This window comes from Felis catus, chromosome E1 (genome assembly GCF_018350175.1).
Source record: "Felis catus isolate Fca126 chromosome E1, F.catus_Fca126_mat1.0, whole genome shotgun sequence".
Lineage (NCBI taxonomy): Eukaryota > Metazoa > Chordata > Mammalia > Carnivora > Felidae > Felis > Felis catus.
This window is the reverse complement of record NC_058381.1, coordinates 36,308,569-36,330,228: the sequence shown is the minus strand read 5'-3', so window position 1 is coordinate 36,330,228 and position 21,660 is coordinate 36,308,569. Positions and strand designations below refer to the sequence as shown.

The following is a 21,660-nucleotide window of genomic DNA, read 5'->3' as shown; positions in this document are numbered from 1 at the left end:
CGACAAACACGTGGCTGGCTAGAACAAAACGCGGATTTGGAGAGTGGGTTTTGAAGGTGGTGATGGAGAAAACCGAGTTGGAAGCCCTCCCCCCACGCCCAAGCCCCATTTCTTTGCAGCGCGCGGGGAAAACCGGGAGGGGGACAAAGGTGCGGCGTGTGGTCTTTTAACTCCCGACTTTTTGAACGGTATAAAATCGTCTGACAGAAGAGCGGTGTGCCCAAGTCGGGGAGTCAGCTCACCGACTCTGCAAACAAAAAATAATAACAAGGAAAAAAAAAAAATCCAAGGCATTCATATCAGTGCAGCCAACACGTGTTGCGGAGCCGGCCCGGGCCGCAGGCGACTGAGACAATGGGGTCGGGGACGGGGAAAGGGAGAGTGACCCCCTTCCTCACCTGCCCTCGCAGCACGCGTGCCCCCGACAGAATTGTTTCTCCCTCCCGCAGAACCCGCAGCAAAACCCGAGCTTCCGCCCAGTGCAGGGAGAGTCTGGCGTTACCGGGGGTCCAGTCCCTCCCCCTTTCTTTTCCCGACCCTCGGGCCTGGGGGGCTCCGAGGTCCCCCGGCCGCGCTCTCCGCCACCCGCCCCCCCACCCCCCGGCGCCGTCCCAGCCCCCTCCGCTGGAAACTCGTTGCCCTCGCCCGCCACTCGGCCCGGGATCCCGGTTGCGCGTGGACCGCGCGTCCCGCTCTCCGCCGCCTATCCGGGACTCCGAAACGCGCGGCGAACTGCCCCCTCCCCCACCGCCGAGACGGGGTGCGACCGCCCACGTGTCGCCCCTAGCCCAGTCGGGTCCGTCCCTCGGGCTCCCGGGGCCGGAGGATCCGGAGCGAGTTGGTCAAAGGCGAGGAAAGGGACCAGGGCGGATCCGCTTCCCCCTCCCCAGGAACGGGCGGGGGAGGGGCCACCGCCCCCTCCTCCAAGCTCCCGCCCCTCGCTTCCCCCAGCGCCGAGCGGAAATTACCCCCTCCCCCCGCGGGTCTGACCTGGGGACGTGGGCGGGGCTTCGCGCTCGGCCCCCCGCCCCCGGCCCCTCTCCCGCCTTCCCGCCCGGATCCCACCGCTGCACCCCAAACAAAGTTCCGAGCCCCTAAGCCGGCGCTGGGAAAGCTGCGGTCGCCGGCCTGGGTGGGGCGGGCGGAGGGGACTCCACCTGTCTGCCCCCGCGTCAGGGAGGGAGAAGGGGAGCGTTCGGATCTCCACCCGGTCACTCCCTCCCTGAGACCTCCCCCTTCGGTTCGCTCGGGTCTGCTCACGCTACCACTCCTCTTCCTCCTCTCCACCCCTCCCTCTCCTGGGGTCAGCTTGGGCCGGAGCCGCGCGTTCCCCCAGGACCTTGAGACGGCCTCGTTCAGCAGCCGAACCCCGGGTGCGAGCCACCCTTCCCCCGTGGGAATCCCGAAACATGATTTCTCGCGGCTCCCTCGTTCCCAGCCGCGGTCCCCCGCGGTCTCGGCTTCCCGGTCCCGCGCTCGCAGGGTCCCTCGGTCCCGGATCCCCGCAGGCGGGGGAGTCTCCCAGGGCTGGGGCCGGGAAGGCCGAGACCCCTCACGTAAAAATCTAGGGGAAAAGCGCCTTTCTTTTTAAAATCGCCGGCTCGCGCGACCCCCGCCTGAAGACCCCAGAGTCCTCGGCTTCTCTTTGTCTATCTCGGCCGTTCCCCGCCTGTCAGTCGCTAGCAGTTAACCGGGGTAGGGTGGGCAAACTCTCCCCCCAGCCTGCACACGAATAAAAAAATAACCGTACATTTTACCCATAAAGAGGTGGGAGATTCAGGGCCCGACCACCCTCCCCCAGCCGGGGCCGGGGTAGGGGGATGGGTGGGGGCGGGGCGCCTCCCTAGGGGCCAGATTCTTGCCAAGGGGGAGGGGGCAAGCCGAGCCTCGGGAACGCGGCCCCCGCCGCCCTGTTTTCCCCCCGGGGGTGAGTTGAGAGCCCCCTCCCCCCGCACCCCAGGCTAGGGATTGGTGGGCAGGGCCGGGCTGAAGGGCCGATGGGCCCAGAGGCGTCGGGGGTCTTCCCGAGCAGGGTGGGTGGGGGCTTTCACCACGTGGCTTCGCCTTTTTTTTTTTTTTTTTTTTTTTTTTCCGCTCCATTTTTTTTCAAGTCGATTTTATTTAGAGGCGGCGCCAGGGCGGCCGCGGAGAAACGTGACACACCAGCCCGCTCGGAGGGGTTTCGGACAGAAGGGAAGGAGCAGCGCCGAGTCGTCCGCCTCCCAGCGCGCCGCGGGCACTTCTCCCGGGCCTCGCCGAACTCTCCCGCGACCTCTGCGCGCCCTCAGGCCGCCCTCGCCGCCGCGGGCTCCGGACAACTTCAGGGGTGGGGTGCGAAGAAAGTTTGCGGCTGCTGCCGCCGGCCTCCCGCCTCTCGGCCTAGGAGGCTCGCCGCCCGCGCCCGCCCGCTCGGCCTTGCCAGGGACCGCGTCCCGCCCCGAGACCGCCACCATGAACAAGCTGTACATCGGCAACCTCAACGAGAGCGTGACCCCCGCGGACTTGGAGAAAGTGTTTGCGGAGCACAAGATCTCCTACAGCGGCCAGTTCTTGGTCAAGTCCGGCTATGCCTTCGTGGACTGCCCCGACGAGCACTGGGCGATGAAGGCCATCGAAACTTTCTCCGGTAAGAGTGCGCCCACCTCCCCGGAAAAACCACAACGAAATCCCCGAACAACGGAGACCTGCCCCTCTCCTCTCCTGGCCCGCCAACTCCTCTGTCCCTCCGGCCTGCGGGGCTTGGCCTGGGCACCCACCCTCCGCCCACCTCCTTCGACGCCCCCTGCATCCCCCCGACTCGCCCCTCGCGCGGAAATATCCCGGACCTCCTCACCCCTTCCTCCCAGCCCCAGAGCAGAAGCTGGAGGCTTTAGTAAGGCCGCCCCTGCCCCCCACCGACGGGGCGGGGGGCCCCATTGGCTGTGTGTGTGTGTGTGTGTGTGTGTGTGTGTTGGGGGGGGTCCCCACTCTGGCGGCCCCGGTCCGGGCATTATTTTCACGTCCGCCCCTCCCTATCCGAGGCTGGCCGCCCCCCACCCCACCCCACCCCCCTCGGCCCCCTGTGCGAACACCCCCTGCTCCCGTTCCTCCGCCCTAGGCCTTTCCAGGCGGGGAAGGGGTCCCCGCTTCGTCTCCGATCTCCCGGGAGCCCGGTGGGGACTGCAGCCTTCGGGCAGGACCTGAGACGAGGGGGTCCCGCCTCCCGCCCAGGGCCTGGGCTTGAGCCATTTTGATTTGAAAGTGGGGCGTGAGCGGGGTGGCGCGGCGGCGGCGGCGCCGGGTCGCCATGCTGCTTCCCGAGACGCCCAGGCTGGGCCGAGAGGCGCGCGTCGCGGCCGCCGGGGACCCTCCCCGCGGGGCCCCGCACCGCTCCCCCAGGGCCTCTGCCCACCACCGGCCCCGACAGGTGAGCGCCCCGCCGCCCGGAGCCCCTCTCCGCGGCAGGACGGGAAACTAAAGTTTCATTCTGCACCCCTCCCCCGCCACACACTTTGGGAGCATCGGGGGGCCCTTTCTCTCCCGGCCCCTGCTCCCCACATCTGGGAGTCGAGCAGGCAGCCCGCCCACACGAACGCCCTCGTCGCCCCTTTCCCGGATCCGGCTCCCAGAGCGAGCCACTGCCCAGCCAGCCTCGGTGGGAGAACAGAACGAAACGAAAATTAACAAAACACAATAACGAATTTATAGATTCCACCATTCCCAGAGCGGCCGTTTCGCGTCCCGGCCGCGGAACCCACTGCCTGGATTCCTAGGCAGATCTCAAATCCCAGGAACTCCTGAGTGCCCCTCTTTCTCCGTCTCTTTCCCACCCCACACTCCTGTTCCAGCTCTTATATGGTCTTTTTTTTTTTTTTTTTTAATCTTTAGGGAAAGTCGAATTGCAAGGAAAACGCCTAGAGATTGAACACTCGGTCCCCAAAAAACAAAGGTAGGAAAGGGCTCTTTGAGAAGGGAGGCAACCTGGGGGCGCTTAGAGGCTGTGTTAAGGGGTCCATAGTGTCTCCAGTGGAAGAAACCCATTACTGGCCTTCCCACCCCCAACTCCGGATGTTGGGGGCAGGGAGGGAAGATTGGCTAAGATCTTGTAATGGGTGGTTTACAGCTTGTAAAAAAATAAGCCGGGTTTGGGGTGGGCTGGGAGAGATGGTATTTGGAGAAGTAAAAGGGAAAAAAATCAAGAGGGGAGAAGCCTTGTGGAGTTTATTCAAGGTGTATGGGGCCATTTTTATGGGGAAGCTAAAAATCTTTGAAGAGTTGGATCTCCTGGGCATTGCTGCAACTTCTAGCAGGCCTCATTTTCTCTTTTTTCTCCACCCATCCCTTAGCATAATTCTTAAGTGGATTGGGGGGGGGGTCCCCTTCAGTTCCCTAGGGGAAGTGGATTTGGAGTTCCTGTGCCCCAAAGAATTGCTTGTGCTTTATATGTATTTCTGCAACAGGCAAGGACCTTTTTTTTCTCAGACCCCTACTCTTAGTCCCTCACATCACACATCCTCCCCTCCCAACTGGATTTTGCAAAGAATATGCTTTGGCTGTGTGTGTTATCCTTTCCGAGCCCCCCCTCCCCCCCCTTCAGTCCATTGTTACAAGGGGACCATCTGGGGTGAGAGCTTTGTGTTCAGGCTGTGAGCTGGGGCTCTTTGGAGGGTCTAGAACTCCCTGGATGAATAGTGGAGAGAGAGAGAAAGAGAGAGAGTGTGTGTGTGTCTGTGTCCCAGTACCTTTCTGTTCTCACTGAAGCAAAAAGTGGGGTACCTCTATCATGTTCCCCCCAAATCTGATTCATGGGGGGGGGGTTCCAGATCTTTTCATTGAACTCTGGCTGGGAAATTGTAAGAACAGAGTCGGCTCTCTGAAATCTGACTTTAAACATGTTGACAGTGCAGTTTTCCCTCCTGTGGCAGCTCCCAGGAACTTTTTGAGCCCTGTGTTACCCTCTCCCCTCCCTAGGTGTGTTCTCCCCCTCATTTCACTGGAAACTTGCTGCACTGAGTGATCCCTGGCCTTTTTCCTGGGTGGAAAGGTGTAGGTGGGTGGCTTTGGTTTTTTGTTTTGTTGTTTTGTTTTGTTTTTGAGCCTGTGAAGTTTAACTGCAAAGTTTAAGTCAGATAAAAATCTGTTCCGTGGTTTTTGCTTTGAGATATTTTAAGTAACTTGGAGCTATTGTATCTATAGGTGATCAATATGGCTTGTAACTATGTTTATAGAGTCTGTGATTTAACCTCACAGTGCTTCCAATACTCTTATTGGAAAGGCAATTAGAGTTAGGAGTAAAGAGGCAATAAAATCGGAAGGACGGTGGGGGGGGGGGCAAAAAAAAAAAGGCTTATTTATTATTTTGAAACATTTCCTGGAGATGGGAATGAGAGGAGTATACTGACACCAGTAGATTTATTGAGAAGATTGTGGCTAATTGAACTGAAAGCTGAGCGTTTGAAACATGTTGATGAGAGAGATGCAGAATAACTGGAATTCTGAAATCTGTAGGATTTTTTTTTTCCCTTTGGCGCTTCAGGATGGTTTAAATTGTAAAGAGAATGCATCGAAGGCAAGAGAAATAGCAAAACGTGATGAAATGGGACCCAAAACATTTATACTTTAATTTCCATGGTGCTCTGTATTTATGGATCTTACCCCCTAAGCCATCTGTTTTGCTTTCAAGCCATTTTTAGGCTCCTTCTTGTTCCCTCCAAAATGCATTACTTAGGGCCCTTTTGAGTTGGGAAGGGGTGGGGTTTGTGAGAAGAGTGGGTACAAAATCTTCCTTTCCCCATCCATATTAAATTCCATCTTTTGTGTGTTCTTCCCTTCCCTGAAATAATTTTTTGAGCTCAAACACTGAGTCAGTTTGTGTGTGTGTGTGTGTGTGTGTGTGTGTGTGTGTGTGTGTGTTTGCGGGGTGGTGAGAAAGCCCTTCATTTTTCTAAAATGAATCAATTTTTGAAGTTTTAGGATTTAAAAAAAGAGTTTGTTTGCATGAAGTCCGTTTTGCTCTATCATTTTGAGTTCTTTGAAGGAAGCATTTTGTGGTATGTGTTTTTAGTTAGTCTGTCTGAAAACCAGTTCTTCAGTTGGTCTGGGACTGGCCTTTTCAATCCCATGGATGTATAAAACAGGAACTAGTGAATTAACTATAACTAATATTTGAAGCAAGATGAACAACTGTGCATGTGTATTTTGTGTATATGTGTTTCTTTTCACTGTTGAAAGAAATAGAAGTAACTATTTTTGGTGCACTCAGTTCCAAATGAGATATGACTTGACACATTTCTGAGAGATTCAAGAAAGTCTAAATCCTATGTGTTCCTGTTTTTTGTTTGTTTGCTTGGTTTTTTTTTGGGGGGGGGGGATCAGACAAGTGATAGAAGGTTACAGCAGTTACCTTAGCATCCCTGACTCTGAAGTATGCATCTATTTTGTTCTAAGTTTGTATCTATTTGAATATAATTTGTACCTTTTTAAGAACCCAAGAGACCGGGCACTATGTGTTTAAACTGAAAACATGTTTAATTTTAATTTTGAATCGGGTGACATTCGATTTCTTCCATCTTTCCAAACCCCTTCTTAGTGTTGGAATTCTGGCTAACAGTTTTGGCTTTTTGCTGAGAATTTGTGTATATTCACTGTCAAATATTAGGACAGCGGAGAAAAGCCAAGAGCATTTTTAAAACAGTTGTGGAAAGGGTTCATATATGTGTTTTATTTTGAGAGACATAAGAGTCCTTAAGGTAAGGGGGGGGGGTCCCATTTTAGACCTGTTTACCTTGGGAAACGACTTGCTCTTTTAAGGGAATTAAACTTTTATTTCATTTGCCACTGTGTGTGCCTTTTTCTGGAGGAATGTGAGGTAAAGACAGCATACCTACTGTCAACTGCTGTCATAAAAATAAAAGGTGTTGGCTGTTAAGAGAAAAATGCAAGAGGGGCACTGCCTTTCTGCATGAAATGTGCTCAACTTAAAAGATTGATTTTCCTAGGCAGGTTAATGGTGGTTCTTTTCTCTAAGCTGACTTAAAATGAGGCGGGCTAACCCCTTTCCCTTTAATTTTCCAACTCTTACTAAAAAAAAAAAATGCCCAAACAGAAATTGGGTGTCAGAGCCACGGAAGCGTGGGAACCCTCCAAAAGGGCTTCCACTTTATTCTGATTTTACAGTTGAACTTCCCAAAGTTAGCAGCTTTGGAAATCCGTGCGAAGGGGATGTCCTGTAAGTGGCAAAAATATTATTTTTAATTTTCAGTGATTTGCTCTGAAGTCCTTGGATCACTAAATGTTTTCAAAACAAGCAAAAAGATTTTGCCTTCAGAAATGGATTTGTCTTTAATAAACATGGTTCTCAGGGGCTGAAAATGAATTATAAGGGGTTTAAGAAGCAAGGGAATGTCTTTAAAAAAACAACAAAGGAGTAAAAAATACAGGAGTGGGAGGATTTTCAGGCACTTTTACTTTAGTGGTTGCAGTTGAAAGATACATCTGACCTGTATTAAACCAGTAAGTTTCACACTTTTAGTAAAAGGTTTTCTTGTGAGTATGTGGTTAGGGCTTTTTTTTTTTTTTTTTTTTTTGGCCTTGATATAAATTTAAAAATGGTTGATTCTTAGATTTTTCTGCACTCTTTGGAGAGGGAAGGTGGAAATCAATTCACTCTCACTTAATTTCCACCTAGCATGTAAACCTTACAAATTCGTGAGTTATGTTTTCTTCGCTGCCAGAGAAACCCTTCACTTGTTGCCATTTAGGGCACAGCATTTCAAGATCCTTTCCTAAGGACAGTGGTGTTTGACCGTCCATTGGAAGAGTTGTGGGTTGCTAGAGTCTTTTCTTTTCTGACCCAAAGTCAAAAGATGAAATTTTACTTCAGTGCTTTCCCCGATGGAGAACTTTGGAGGAAAGGAGGGTTAGAGTTGTAATTCACATCGCTAATTTATTCCAAGTATAGTCAACTCTTCCAAATGTACAATTTTAATGGCATAGCTTTTGGTGGAAAAAGAGCAAAACATTCTTGTAATTATGTTTCAGAGATGAAATACATGACATTAGCAGTTGGAAAAATCTTGATTCAAAGGTTCTGAGCTTCTAATCTTTTCAAATTACCTTAATATACATCATTTGAATCTATGTCATGTGTTTGGGTAGTTTTAAGGCTTGTTTTTTAAGAGTTTATTCTATACTTTAACGTGTAGCAGCCAACTGACAAAGATTACCACTGAGATAGGCTAGGGAGGATACAATTATAAAATATTTTTAACAATTTCAGATCTGGTTTAGTTGAGTAAAAAGGGGGGGGGTGGGGAGACCAGCAAATGCTGTGTGAGATTTGGGTGGGGGGTGGTTCTATCTCTTGGGTGGCAATGTTGTCATTAGAATGAAAGTGTGAACCAGAGGCGTTTGAAGAACAGACATTTTGCCAGCTGTTAGGATTTGAATCCAGTCTCGCTCTCTGTCCGCCCCCTATAAAGATTCCTAAAACGTGGCCGATGCCTTCCAGAAAGTGCAGCTTAGAATTTGGGATGGGAGTGTTGAAGGAGAGGGGAGAGGAGGGGAAGGGGGGAAAAAAAAAAAAAAAGGCAGCAGCAGCAGGGGAGACTGGAGAAATCAGACGAGTTAGTCCCGGGTTGGAAATTCCAGACGGGGGAAAAAAAGAGAAAGAGAGATGGGGGTTGGGGTGGAGTCCCCGCTTCCCTTTTTAAAGAGAGGCGGCCGGAGGCGCACAGCGCCCCACGGGACAGAGGGGGTCGCAGGCGGGCGCTTTCGAAGACGGGTGGGAGATCGGGGCGAAGGGCAAGGCGCTTTCTGCCGGCGGGGTTGCCCGCCTGCCCTTCCCCTTTTTGCAAAAAAGCCGAGAAAGTCGCGGCGGCGCCGGCTGCGCTTCCTGGAGGGCCCGCGCCGGCCCCGCTGCCCCACGCCTTCCCCGCCCGCAATCTCCGCCCGCTCCGTTCCTGGGGGGGGGGGAGGGGGGCCGCCGGCGCGCCCGCAGGCCCGGGGATGGGGGGGGGGGCTCCCAGGAGGGCTTCCCTGCCCGAGACCCCCGGCCGCGGCGCGCGGCCAGACAGCCTCGCCTTGGACCTGAGAGCCCCCGGATCCCCAGCCGCGCCCACGTGGAGCGGTCCCTGGCTCTGGGCGCAGCCCTTTCCAGCGCCCCGGGCTGTCCCTAGACCTTTCCACTCCAAGGCAGAAGCAAAAGGCCAAGGAGGAGCGAAGAGGGCTGGGGAGGGAGGGCGAGGGAGGTGGAGAGAAAATGGAGGTGCATGTGGTGGTTGTGGCCCTCTCCCAGTAGCTGAGGCCCTTTGGCAATGGGGCGTAAGACTGGAAGAGTCAACAGGGTCCAGGAATCTTTAGAAAATGGACTGGCTCCACGTTCCAAAGGCTGTGGGAAACAACCACAAAAGGGAGTAATGGTAGTCACCCGGGCTTCTAGGACGGGTTTTGTTGCCCGGGATAAAAGGTGGACGACAGGTCCTCCAGTGGGCCACTGACTGGCCCTTGAAGAGTTTTCTCAGGGTCTCAGCCCGGGGTTTGACTTCATGTGAACGTAAAATTTGCGCGCCATTTCCACCTGTGCGGGGCACATTTCCTCTCCTCGCCCACACCTTTTAAAACGCCTGTCAAAACAAAAGCAAGGAAGGGTCTCAGAAAACATGCACTGGAGAGAGTGCAGCCTTTTTTGGTTAACTGATAAAAAGTTTGATTTGGCTAGGAAGACATCTTTCGGGGGAGCGTCTGTGCTAACATACCATACCCTTGGAAGGAAGGCACGGCCAGCAGGAAGATACTCAGTCTCCAGTTGGCTAACTCCATTCCGATAGAAAACCTTGGATGTCCCCTCAGGTTTTGTCCAAAGGGGCCTCCGTGCTTTTTTAGTGAGTGGGAGGGGTCATCCTGATACTGAACAAGCAGAGCCAGCTTTGTAAGGCCTTGTGTTCGCAGCTAGTAGGTTTGCAATACACAGTCAAGGAATGGAAGGCACAGCAGGTTCAAACAAGTTTTCATCCTAAAGACGGGTCACCGAAATCAAATGTATGTTGATTACGGGTAAATCACAGGGGAAAAGTAGGTCTGCAGCTCATCATAGTCGGAGAGAACCTGATTGCAAGACACTGAAGTGTAACTGAAAGGAACAGACAGGGCCAGAAATGGAGTCGCATCGCCGAAGTCCAGTCCTCCAGGGTCCGGAGTCCTGTCGCACAAGTCCAGTCTCCCAGTTGTATGGCAGAGAGCACAGAGCATGGCGAGCCATCAGTAAACTGCTTTTGAGTGAAAGAGCAAACAGCGCGATGATGCGAAGAATTTTGGACTGGTATGTCCAGATATTTTCAAAGCCCCTAAGGACAAGTCTGCTTATTAGACAAGTGGCATTTAGGTGGCTCGAGGCACCTGAGGGACCTGTCAGGATGGATGGGTGTGAATTTCGCTCCTAGCGTAGAGGAAGGGAATGGAGAACTGTCTCTTTGAGAGGAGACAGGAGGGGCCCCGTTTCCCACACCATGTCTGTTCCCTGGATTCTAGTCCGCCCTCTCAGTATTTCTGTAGAAGAGGGTTAAGGAAAACTTCCGTTTTTTTTATTCCTGTAGCGTTAGTTTCAGTTGAAAAGCTAGTCCTTCATCCAGATGTTTTGGCCACTCGCGATGGAAAATGTTAAGTCTGCGTGAAATTTGATTGGATAGTTTCGTTGATTGGATGTAGTTAGACTCTTTCAGAGGAGAAATCAGAATTCAGGGAAAAAATTGTTTCGTGTAAAGGTTGTTTGTGGGGTCTGAGTTCTTTGGCAACAGGAACCTGGTGGACAGGAATCACCGTGAGCTCCTGAGGCTCAAGGAGAGAGGAAGCTCTATTAGGTCAGGGTCTCGTGACCTACCCTGGGTCCCTCCCTCCACCCTCTATTGGACTGTGGAGGAAAGGTCTCCCAGGAGAGCCCGGTGTTTAAAAAACAAGAGCTTTGGAGTCAGGCGATGACTATGAAACCGCAGAAGTTAATCTTCTTAAGCCTCAGTTTCTGTAACTGTAAACCGGTGTTACTACACATTAACTATTATTATTGCTGTTGTTATTTGCTTTAGGTAGGGACCTCTCTGCCTTCTGTCTCTGGACTGGCAGCTTGGGGCATATACTCTTAAGGCAGTAGGTCGGGTGTTTAAGCGTGCTTACGTGAATGTGGCCTGTAGTTTGCGTGGGACAACGAGGGGTAGGCATGTGGCAGGGGGTTTGTGTGTAGGGAGCTCTGATAACCTGCATGTTGAAAGGAAAAGCCCCCTTTTGGGAGAGGGAGCTGAGGCTTACCAGGGCAATCCCCCCAGACCCCCTGGGATGTGGACTTACCCATCCCGTCAGACAAAAGGCTCGAAGAGAAGGTGCGAGCATGGTGGAGATTGCTGCTACTGGTTATTCCTTAGGGGAGGGGGCCGCAGATTCTATTGTTGTTGATGCCATGAGCCCGGGCCAGGTGAAATTTCACACTTGAGGGCTACCGTCAAAGGGGCATGTGATGTAGGGATACTGGTGAGTGAGGAACCACCTTCGTGCTGCCGATGAGGTAAGTGTGACAAGAATTCAGGATGGGAAGGGGACAGTGGGAGTCCTTGAGCGTCTGAGGAAGGAAGAAATGAAAGCAGCTTCCCCCACCTGGTGGGAGATGGGCATGTTTGCCTCAACGCTCCTCTCTCTCTCTCTCTCTCTCTCTGTAAGCTAACAAAACAGCCTTTCGGGAGTTGGGGATCCCTGGATGCCCAGGAAGTGACTGCATACACTGTTCCCCGTCCTGGGCCCTTGTAGACGGCAAAGCTCCAATGGCCTCGCTTTCCCTGGCCCCCTGGACTGGAAAGGGAGCACTCCCCCCCCCCCCAACATCCACTTCCTCTCTCTGGTGCTCCCTGTTCAAAGGGTGCACAAACACGTGCTCGCGCAGACCTATTGCCCCTTTCGAAATCGCAGTGTAGGGACTGAGGATTGAACCTTCTCTTAGCGGGCTGGGGAGAGGAAGGGCTTCCAATCCGGATGTGGGTTTTGGCCATTTAACAGGCTTGTGACTTTAATCAGTTACTATAAAGGGTTTTTACAATTAGTTGACGTGGAATGATATGTGTTGCCTCTTTACTGGAGTGGCGTCTGGGATTGCTTGGGGCTCCTCAGCTTCCCATGAGGTGCTCTGAAGATGAAGAGGAGAAAATGAGGGGAGACAGGAACTGGGCTGGGGGCTGTCGGGTGGAGTAAACTTGTTGAGGATGTGTGTTCAGAGCTAGAAATATTTATTCTACTTCCTCCTCCAGGTCTCTAAGTTGCTTGGGAGAAGTCCGTCTGTAATAGAGCATTTGCTTTGGCAGGATTTGGAGACAGAACCCTAAATTAAAGAGTAAAGATGATCCTCTGCAGACCAGGCTGTTGGTGGCTGCAGCCAGTATGTTCTGAGCAAGGACTAGACAGAGGATGTTGGCTTGGGAAGGAAGGCAGCAGGGTTCAGAAGAGTATTTTCTTTGAGTTCTTTGGTGGAGCGTCCCCCACACCAGCAACTTTTTACCGAACGTAAAAGAAGGGAAAAAATCTAGCTAGCTGACTAGCTTTTTTATCGGGAGGGTTTTCCTGAATGTGGTCATTACCATTTTGAACCAAAGCGGCTGCCGCTGCTGCTGGCTTTTTTATTTATTTTTAATTTTTTTTTAAATGTTTTTACTTATTTCTGAGACAGAGAGAGACAGAGCATGAGCAGGGGAGGGGCAGAGAGAGAGAGAGGGAGACACAGAATCCGAAGCAGGCTCCAGGCTCCGAGCTGTCAGCACAGAGCCCGACGCGGGGCTCGAACTCACGGACTGTGAGATCATGACCTGAGCTCAACCGACTCAGCCACCCAGGTGCTCTGCTGCTGGCTTTTTAGAACAGGGTAGAGTGAGACCTGTCCAGAGTAAGCTGGGGGCAGGCAGCCAGTGGAATAAAATGATCTTCCCAAACATCCTAGGTCTTCATGAGATAATCTTTCAGTTTCCTACCCTTGCCCCTCGCTGGGCTATCTTGAATGAATAGTTTGCTGAATTGAAACTTCTTAAAAAAATTTTTTTTAATGTTTATTAATTCATGAGACAGAGACAGAGCGTGAACAGGGGAGGGGTAGAGAGAGAGAGAGGGAGACACAGAATCCGAAACAGGCTCCAGGCTCAGCTGTCGGCACAGAGCCCGACGCGGGGCTCGAACCCACGAACTGTGAGATCACGACGTGAGCCGAAGTTGGACGCTTAATTGACTGAGCCGCCCAGGCGACACACTAAATTTAAACTTCTAACTGGAGGAAGAGCCATGCCTGTCTAGGCCCAGGCTCCTTTGGTCTCTTCAGAACATCCCATGGTCAGCAACTTTAGCCTGGGCGTGTGTGTGGGGGGTGCTCTGGCATTAGCCATTTTCTGCAGGGGAATGGAAAGATTTTAAAGATACGTGGTTACAACCAAATGCGGGATAAGAAAATCTTAACAAGATGGTACGGACTGGTGGGATAGCTTGCTTGCATTTTGTGGTGAAGTTTGGTACCTCTGAAATATTTGTAATTAAAAAATTTTTTTTTTCAACGTTTATTTTTGGGACAGAGAGAGACAGAGCATGAACGGGGGAGGGGCAGAGAGAGAGGGAGACACAGAGTCGGAAACAGGCTCCAGGCTCTGAGCCATCAGCCCAGAGCCTGACGCGGGGCTCGAACTCACGGACCGCGAGATCGTGACCTGGCTGAAGTCGGACGCTTAACCGACTGTGCCACCCAGGCGCCCCTAGAAATTTAGATATTTTAATTTGGCTTTTTATTTTTAACCTTTTATTTACTTAATTCTAAGTGGGCTCTAGGCCCACAGTGGGGCTTGAACTCATGACCTGGAGATCAAGAGTCCCATGGTCCACTGACTGAGCCAGCCAGGCGCCTCTTAGATAATTATTTTAAAATAATTTAAGTCAGGGGCGCCTGGGTGGCTTGGTCGGTTAAGCGTCCGACTTTGGCTCAGGTCATGATCTCACGGTCTGTGAGTTCGAGCCCCACGTCGGGCTCTGTGCTGACTGCTCAGAACCTGCAGCCTGTTTCAGATTCTGTGTGTCCCTCTCTCTCCGCCCCTCCCCTGTTCATGCTCTGTCTCTCTCTGTCTCAAAAATAAATAAACGTTAAAAAAAATAAATAATTTGTCAATCAAATATTTTTAAAGAATAATTTTATGTGGTGAAGCATACGTAACATGAAATTTAGCATCGTAAGCATTATTTAAAAAAAAATTTTTTTTAACGTTTATTTCTTTTGGAGAGAGCATGAGCAGGGAAGGGGCAGAGAAAGAGGGAGACACAGATTCTGAAGCAGGCTCCAGGCTGTGAGCTGTCGGCACAGAGCCCGATGTGGGACTCGAACCCATGAACAACGAGATGGTGACTTGAGCTGAAGTCAGATGCTTAACCAACTGAGCCACCAAGGCACTCGAGCATCGTAACCGTTTTTAAGTGTGCAGTTCAGTGCCATTAAGAGCATTCGCAGTGTTGTGCAGCCATCGTCTCCACAACTCTTCATCTTGCAGGACTGAAACTGTACCCAGTAAACAGAAACCACCCCCCCCCCGCCCCTCTCTGGGGGATTTCAACTGTTGCCAGTTTTGCTTTTTCCTACATGGTGGTCGCCTCTTCATCCTATATAAAACGGGAGTCTTTGCCCTGCTTCCCCCCCCCCCCCCGCCCCCGCACTGCATTAAATACTAATTATTGGGTTTTTATTTAGTGCTATTGGGTCTTTTTCAGGGTGGGGGAGAGAAACGAGGGTTGAGAAGGTGCTGCACAAAAGAGGTACAAGATGAAATCTCTGCCCTCCAGCATTTTCGCTTCCGATCCAGGAAAAGCTGTGGGACAGCAGAGGCCAAGAGACCACGTATTAAAATGGGAGGCACACCACCTCAGGGACTAAAATAGAGGAGGGAGGCTTTGAGCGAGCTAAGCTGTGTTTCGGAGGATCGGCAGACAAAATAGGAGCGGATTAAGGAGAGCATTATGGATTGACAGGGAGATAGATGCTGATGGGAAGACCGTTCATCTAGGAGAGAGGGGTAGGTAGCATTGCAGTGAGGAGGCCTCAGGCAGGGTGGGGCACATACCCCTGTTTCTTTCCTTCTCTGAGCATCTTCTTTGCGCCAGAGTTCTGTTCGAGGCGACTCGGGTCAAAAGGTGAATTCCTTCGACAATCATAGGGAGCATTTATGGAGTATCTGTTCACATTTAACCGACGTCACTTCGCTGAATTCTCCTCAGAACCCTGTGCAGGTATCTTCATTCTCCAGAAGGAGGCTGAAGCTCTGAGTGGTTCAAGTAACTTAGCCGGTCGATACCCAGTCAGTACCTTGAATAGGGAGTAGCACTGGGATTCACACCCAAGCCTTTCTGCCTCTAAGGCTGAGCTTTCTAAGAACGTGGGAACAGGTGATCTTTTAACAGTTCAAAGGAATTTATTTATTTATTAATAGAATTTTTTTAATGTTTCTTTTTGAGAGAGAGAGAGCGCGAGAGCGCGCGCCAGCCTGGGTGGGGGAGGGCCAGAAAGGGAGGGAGACACAATCCGAAGCAGGCTCCAGGCTCTGGGTTCTCAGCACAGAGCCCGACTCAGGCCCAAACCCACGGATCCGTGAGATCATGACCTGAGCCGAGGTTGGATGCTGAACCGACTGAGCCACCCAGGCACCCTAGCGCTTCAAAGAAATTGAATCTTGGGGCGCCTGGGTAGCTCGGTCGGTGGTGTCCGACCCTTGATTTAGGCTCAGGTCACGATCCTGGGGTTGTGGGATCAAGCCCTGTGTCAGGCTCTGTGCTGTATAGAGCCCAGACAGCGTGCGAGCCTGCTTGGGATTCTCTCTCTCCCTCTCTTTCTGCCCCTCCCCCCAATAAATAAATAAATAAATAAATAAATATTAAAAGAAATTGAATCTTACTTTGAGCTTTTTTGGGGGGGAAGAGCATAAGGTTAGCAAATGAAGACATGCCCAACCTTAATGCCTCCGTGAAACCCCACGAAATAAGCTGTGTCGGTATTTTGAGTTACAATTTTGAGTTACAAGGGCCTCCATCCTGTGGCGTTCTGGTAGGCACCAGCCCAGGAGCCGGTGGCCTATCCCTCCCCCACCTTTGTTTGGGTTCAACTGGGAGAAAATAGGAGGCTGGGGGGAAGGGCAGGGATTGAGACGCTTCTCCTCCCACCCACCCCCCTCCTCCTAGCAGGAAGGGACAAAGAGTTGACCTTTGTGACAAGCCTACAGAACCATAATTCATAGCTTACGTATGTTTTGAGGCAAGAACCCAGGTACCTGCCCTTGTCTGACAAGCAGGAGGCAGGCTTCACGTACAGCGACACTCGCTGGCTAGCGTCACCTTGAGTTAGTCACCTAACCTCTCTGGGCCTGTGTTTTTGAGCTGCAGAATGGAAATAAAAGTCTTCTGTGGTGGTTCTGAGGCTCAAGTCAACCTCTTGTCGCTGTTCTGGGTTCCTAGGAGGTGCGAGTGTAAAGGACTTTGTAAACTCTCAAGTACCGTGCAAATGTGAGTTATTAATAAGATTATCATGAATTGATGACACCCCAAGAGGGCAGACAAAGGAGGTCCTTCTCACCCCCAGACGAATGCCCTACGCTGCATGGGGGGTATGACTCTTCGATTGTAACTTTTCAGAGGAGGCTCCTGGGACGCCCCGGGAAGAGGGTCTTTTATTCTCCAGGCCCGGAAGGCCCCTTCGTTCCGTGCCCCCAGCCCAGCCCAGCCCAGCCCAGCCCACTCCCGGGCCTCAGTTCCTGCCTTCTCGGTGGGAGGCCTCCCTGGCCTGGTCCTGCCTCCTCCCGCAGCCCGGCCGAGGTCTCTAAGGAATGCCGCCTCCCGGGCCATTTTCTCCCCTCCAGCTTCTGCGGCCCCACTTCCAGCCCTCTCCCGGCCCCCTACCCCCAACCGGTTCCCACTTAAATGCTTGCAGGCCTGTTTGCAGGCGGGAAGCCCCCTCCCCCACAGGACCACCTCAGTCACAGCCCTGACCACAGGGAGGTCGGGTCTGGATTTACTAAAGGACCCCGGAGGGGGAGCCTGCCCCTCGCTGGCTGCCTGGCTCGCTCATGGGGTCGGGTTTCGGCCGGTGGCTCTGGAGAGAGAGACAAAGGGCAAAGTCCCGTCCCCACCCCCACCCGGCAGCCCGGGGGCGCTTGTCCCCTCCCCCTCTGGGCCCCGCCGGGGAGGCGAGGCCCCCACCCCACCCCACCCCCTACCCTGGGCCGGGCGGGACCCGCTCCCAGCGAGTCGGGGTACCGAGGGGGTTCTGGCGGCAGAACATTCTAGACTGCCGAGCCTGCGACGGGGGCGGCGGGGGGGGGGGGGTTGGGAAGGGGGGGACCGGGGGCATCGTCTGCCCCCTCCTTGAGCTCTGCCGACAGGGCCCACCCAGCGGCTGGGGTGGGAGGCCGCGCGCTCAGCTTTCCCTGGGCGAGGTGAGGGGCTGGGGGAAGGGGCCGTCCGCGTGGGGCGCAGGCCCGGCGACGCCAGCGCGGCCGCTCAGCTGCTCGGGCCTTCTCAATTGCCCGTTCATGAGGGCTCCCCTCCTCCCCCCAGCTGCTGCCAGCCCTCCCCCACCCTCAGCTGCTGCCGCCCTTCCCAGGCACCTCTTTCTCCTCCTTTGCCCTGCCTGCCCCCGCTTTCCGCGGCCCTCCTCGGCCCTCCTCGCCGGAAGGCCCCGCTCGCCACCCTGGGGCTCCTGGCAGGCCTGCGACCTTCCTTGCCTGCTGCACCATCTTGGGACGCGCCGGTGCAACCCCACCCCGGCCGCGGTCCTTCTGCCCTGGGCTGGGGAAGGGTAGAGAGGCAGGATGGGTGTCCGTGTCCGATGAACTACTCACCCCACGAGGAAGAAACAAACGCCAGCTTCCTGAAGTTGGCGACTACCAACAACAGGTCTCGGCCGGCAGCCGGAGGGGAGACAGGAGTGAATCCCTTGAGGTGGTTACCCTCCTGCAGGAGGGACACAGCCAGCGCCCCTTGCCACTAACAGGATGATCAATGTTCATTTGTAAAAATGTGTACCGGGAGGCATTTACATCCTTTCATAGGGAGCACTCGCGATTCCAAGAATTAATGCTAAGTCCCGTAGGGTCTTTTTTTCCCTTCCGGGTGGAATGGAGTTGCTGCAGACTGATTTCTCTTGAGGCTGGTCTAGTTTCCTCTTCCTTGCTTCTGAGAGGCCCCCCCCCCCCCCCCCCCCCCGCAAAATCTTGTCTTGAACTGGGCTCTCCAGGTTTGCCGCTCCCTGCTGAGGAGAGGCTCAGCCTCTCTCCATTCCCAAGGCATGCCCCATGATGTTTTCCACCGAGCCCCAGCTCCGTCCTCAGCCAGGTCTCTGGGTCCCAGAGTGCCAGATCTTCTGGCTCTTAAGTTTTCTGGAGAAATGCTGAGATCCCCCACCGGAGGGTGAGAGTTCAGCCTTGCACCCCTCGTGCGGTCAGGGCAGGAAATAGTCTTTCTAGCCCTCCCTCTAAGAGTATATTAGCCTACCCCGCTGGTAATATGCTGGAAGACGCTGGAAAGGTCTCACTGCTAGCCTGAAGAAGGTGGTGAACAATGTCCCCAACAGTTCGTTTCTTTTCTTTAAAAAAAAAAAAAAAATTTTTAACATCCATTCATTTTTGAGAGACCGAGAGACAAAGCGCGAGTTGGGGAGGGGCAGAGAGAGAGAGAGAGAGAGAGACAGACACAGAATCCGAAGCAGCTTCCAGGCTCTGAGCTGTCAGCACAGAGCCCGACGCGGGGCTCGAACCCACTAACCACGAGACCATGACCTGAGCGGAAGTCGGACGCTCCACCGACTGAGCCACCCAGGCGCCCCCGCGACAGTTCATTTGTCATCCCACACCATCGCTACCTCCACTAGGAAGGCTGCGCTGCTCACCGGGGGTCACCTCGTTATCGTTTGTCCCTGCACAGTAGGTTTATTCCGAAGGCTGCTTCTGCCCACCTCCCCATCCCCAGATTCCCCTTCCTCATACTTACTGGCGTAGATAGAGCTTACGCGGTCCCCCGCTCCGCTCTAGGAACCACTCAGGTGAAAGACAACAGTTCTAGGCAGAGAGCAAGGTGGAGGGAGGGAGAGGCAGTTGGCCCCGGGCGGACTTGAAATTTGTCTGGAAAGAGCTCCACTGTCTCAGAGCTTCTGTTTTGGCTTCCTCTGGTGCTGCCCAGATGGGCAAGAAAAAAACGTGGGCTGTCTTGTCAAACCATGTATTTCCAAGATGAGTGAATTGAGCAAAGTATTCGTCTTTGAGGTTTGCTTGCTAACACCAGTGAACGCCTCCCCTGCTCCGTGTCTCACCTTTGCTTCCTCGCCTGTCCCTAGACGTACACGAAAATTCGCAAGAATTTTCGGTGACTACCCTCTTACGCTGCTAACGTTTCTCTGACAGTCATCCAGCCGTATTATAGTATAGTTAGCTTTTCTGCGAGTTAAACCCTGTGCCCAAATTAGAGCCGCATGCAGTAAAAGCCAGTTGGCACGCACTTAGCCATACAGAATATGGGCATTTTTCCTGCTGCTGACATGGGGGCTATACAGGCTTCTGCTGTGTTAACACTTCTTGTCAGAGAGAAAGCAGCAAGGTCTGGTGAGATGAGCATACGCCAGCCTGGAAGGAGGGCTGAGTTCTAGTTCTACCTTAGAGCTGCCAAGGCGCTTTTCGTTTTTTCTGAGCCCCCGTTTCTCCAACTGTCAAATGGAGGTGACTGGTTGAGGACCCTCTCAGCCTCGAGGGGCTTACTCCTCCTCTCCTGCTCAGTCTATGAATCTGATCTCCTTTAACGGGAACTTCCCAGTGCTGGCTTACGGGCTGTGTGTGTGTGTGCGCGTGTGTGTGCGTGCGCGCGCGCGTGCGCATGCATGCATGCCTGCATGCATGTGTGTGTCCTTGGTCCCATAAGAAGCCTAGCGATCCCTCACCCCACCCTTCTTCTCTGCCTCCAGGTAGGCCAGGAGCACGTTAAACATAGTACAGAGCCTTCGAAGGAGAAGGCTGTGTGGTTCATTTGAGAGTCTCTTCTGGAGATTTGCCTTATCCCTTCTGCTTGTCTCCGGCATTATTAGCACAGGAATCAGCACATGTGGGACAGTACATGTGCGCTACATACATTGAAAACAACATGTTCACACTGGGGCGCCTGGGTGGCTCAGTCGGTTAGGCGTCCGTCTCTGGGTTTCGGCTCAGGTCAAGATCGCAGGGTTTGTGAGTTCGAGCCCCGCATCAGGCTCCGCGCTGACCACGCAGAGCTTGCTTGGGATTCTGTCTCCCTCTCTTGCTCTGCCCCTGCCCTGCTCTCTCGCTCTCTCTCTCTCTCTCTCAAAATAAATAAACAAACATTAAAAAAAAAAAAAAAAAAGACCATGTTCACAGGACCATAGATACACCCAGTGGTGTCCCTGCCTTCCCGTACCCCCTCCTACACCCTGGCATTCACCTGGGTGGTGCATCTGCTCTGCCTGGTCTTGTACCTTTTGGTAGGTTAATATTTTCCTTTCCAGCCCCTACCCTGCCCATCAGCCCACCCGACAGCCTGCCTGTCTGGCTGCCCTGCCTCTGGATCAGCCTGGCATGGAGCCCTGGGCACGGTGCCAGCTCCTCCTCCCCCCCAACCCCGCCCCCTTTCTCAGCTACTGCCATGCCTGGAGCGTGCCAGGTCCGCCTCCTTCAGAGGCTTTCCTGGACCATTATTTTCTTCACCTCTCCACCCTACAGGGGTGCGGGGGCAGGGTGGGGAGGAAGGATGGGGTCAGTGGTGATCTTATGGAAAAGGCAGAGGTTGGCACTTTGGGACATCTTTTATGTGTGACTTCCAGCTGGAAGAAACTGGGAGGAGAGCCAGCTTCGGGAGGGTGCTTCTACTCCAGCACTAGTCACAGGGGACTCTCTTGTTGAGAGAAGTCCAGCATCACCCACTTCTGAAGGGATCCAGTGGACAGCCGCCCTCTCCTCTCCAGTTAACCCTGTCTGTTCCCTCCTCCCACCCCTAACAAAATGGGGTCTCCTCCTGGACTGTCTTCTCCACGAGAGCAGAAGGCATGCCTGTCTTCCATCATGTTAGCTCTGCACTGTAGCACCTCTCAGCCTCCTGCAGTAGAAATGCAGTGAGAGCCACATATGTAGGTAAATTTCCTTTTTCTTTCTTTCTTTCGTTCTTTCTTTCTTTCTCTCTTTCTTTCCATTTTGCTTAGATTGTTTTTGATTTTTGGAATTTTCTAAGACCCATGTCAGAAAAGAGTGAAGATAATGAAAAGGATTAATCCTAATATTAATTGAGAAGTTCAAAGTATTGTTATCGTTAACGTTTATTTATTTTTTGAGAGAGAGAATCCCAAGCTGGCTCTGCACTGCCAGCACAGAGCCCGACTCGGGCCTTGATCTTACGAACCATGAGATGATGACCTGAGCTGAAATCAAAGAGTTGGGACGCTTAACCGACTGAACCGCCCGGGTGCCCCTGGAAAATTCAAAGTATTATTCATGCAGCATGCCATCAATGGAATAATGAGGTCTTTATCTTGGGGGTTGGGGTACAAAGTGGTAAAGAACCTGGTGCATGTTTTTTTTACGCTTAGAGCCTGTCCTGATTCAGTTGCTAGTAAGTTTTCATCGGAAACGTTTGATCTGTATTTAGACT

At 53.0% G+C, this 21,660-nt stretch overlaps 1 protein-coding gene across 2 annotated transcripts in view; it reads left to right on the top strand.

The window, feature by feature from the left end:
* Positions 1–2,128: 2,128 nt before the first annotated feature.
* The window catches only part of IGF2BP1 (insulin like growth factor 2 mRNA binding protein 1), a 47,747-nt gene continuing 28,215 nt past the window's right edge, over positions 2,129–21,660 (top strand). The window contains exons 1-2 of one of the 2 annotated variants that reach the window (XM_019817742.3): positions 2,129–2,626; positions 3,868–3,928. In XM_019817742.3, coding sequence (XP_019673301.1) covers positions 2,452–2,626; positions 3,868–3,928 — 236 coding nt within the window. In that variant the 5' untranslated portion in view covers positions 2,129–2,451. The remainder of the gene's footprint in view (positions 2,627–3,867; positions 3,929–21,660) is intronic. The other variant, XM_003996719.5, reaches the window with a different exon arrangement.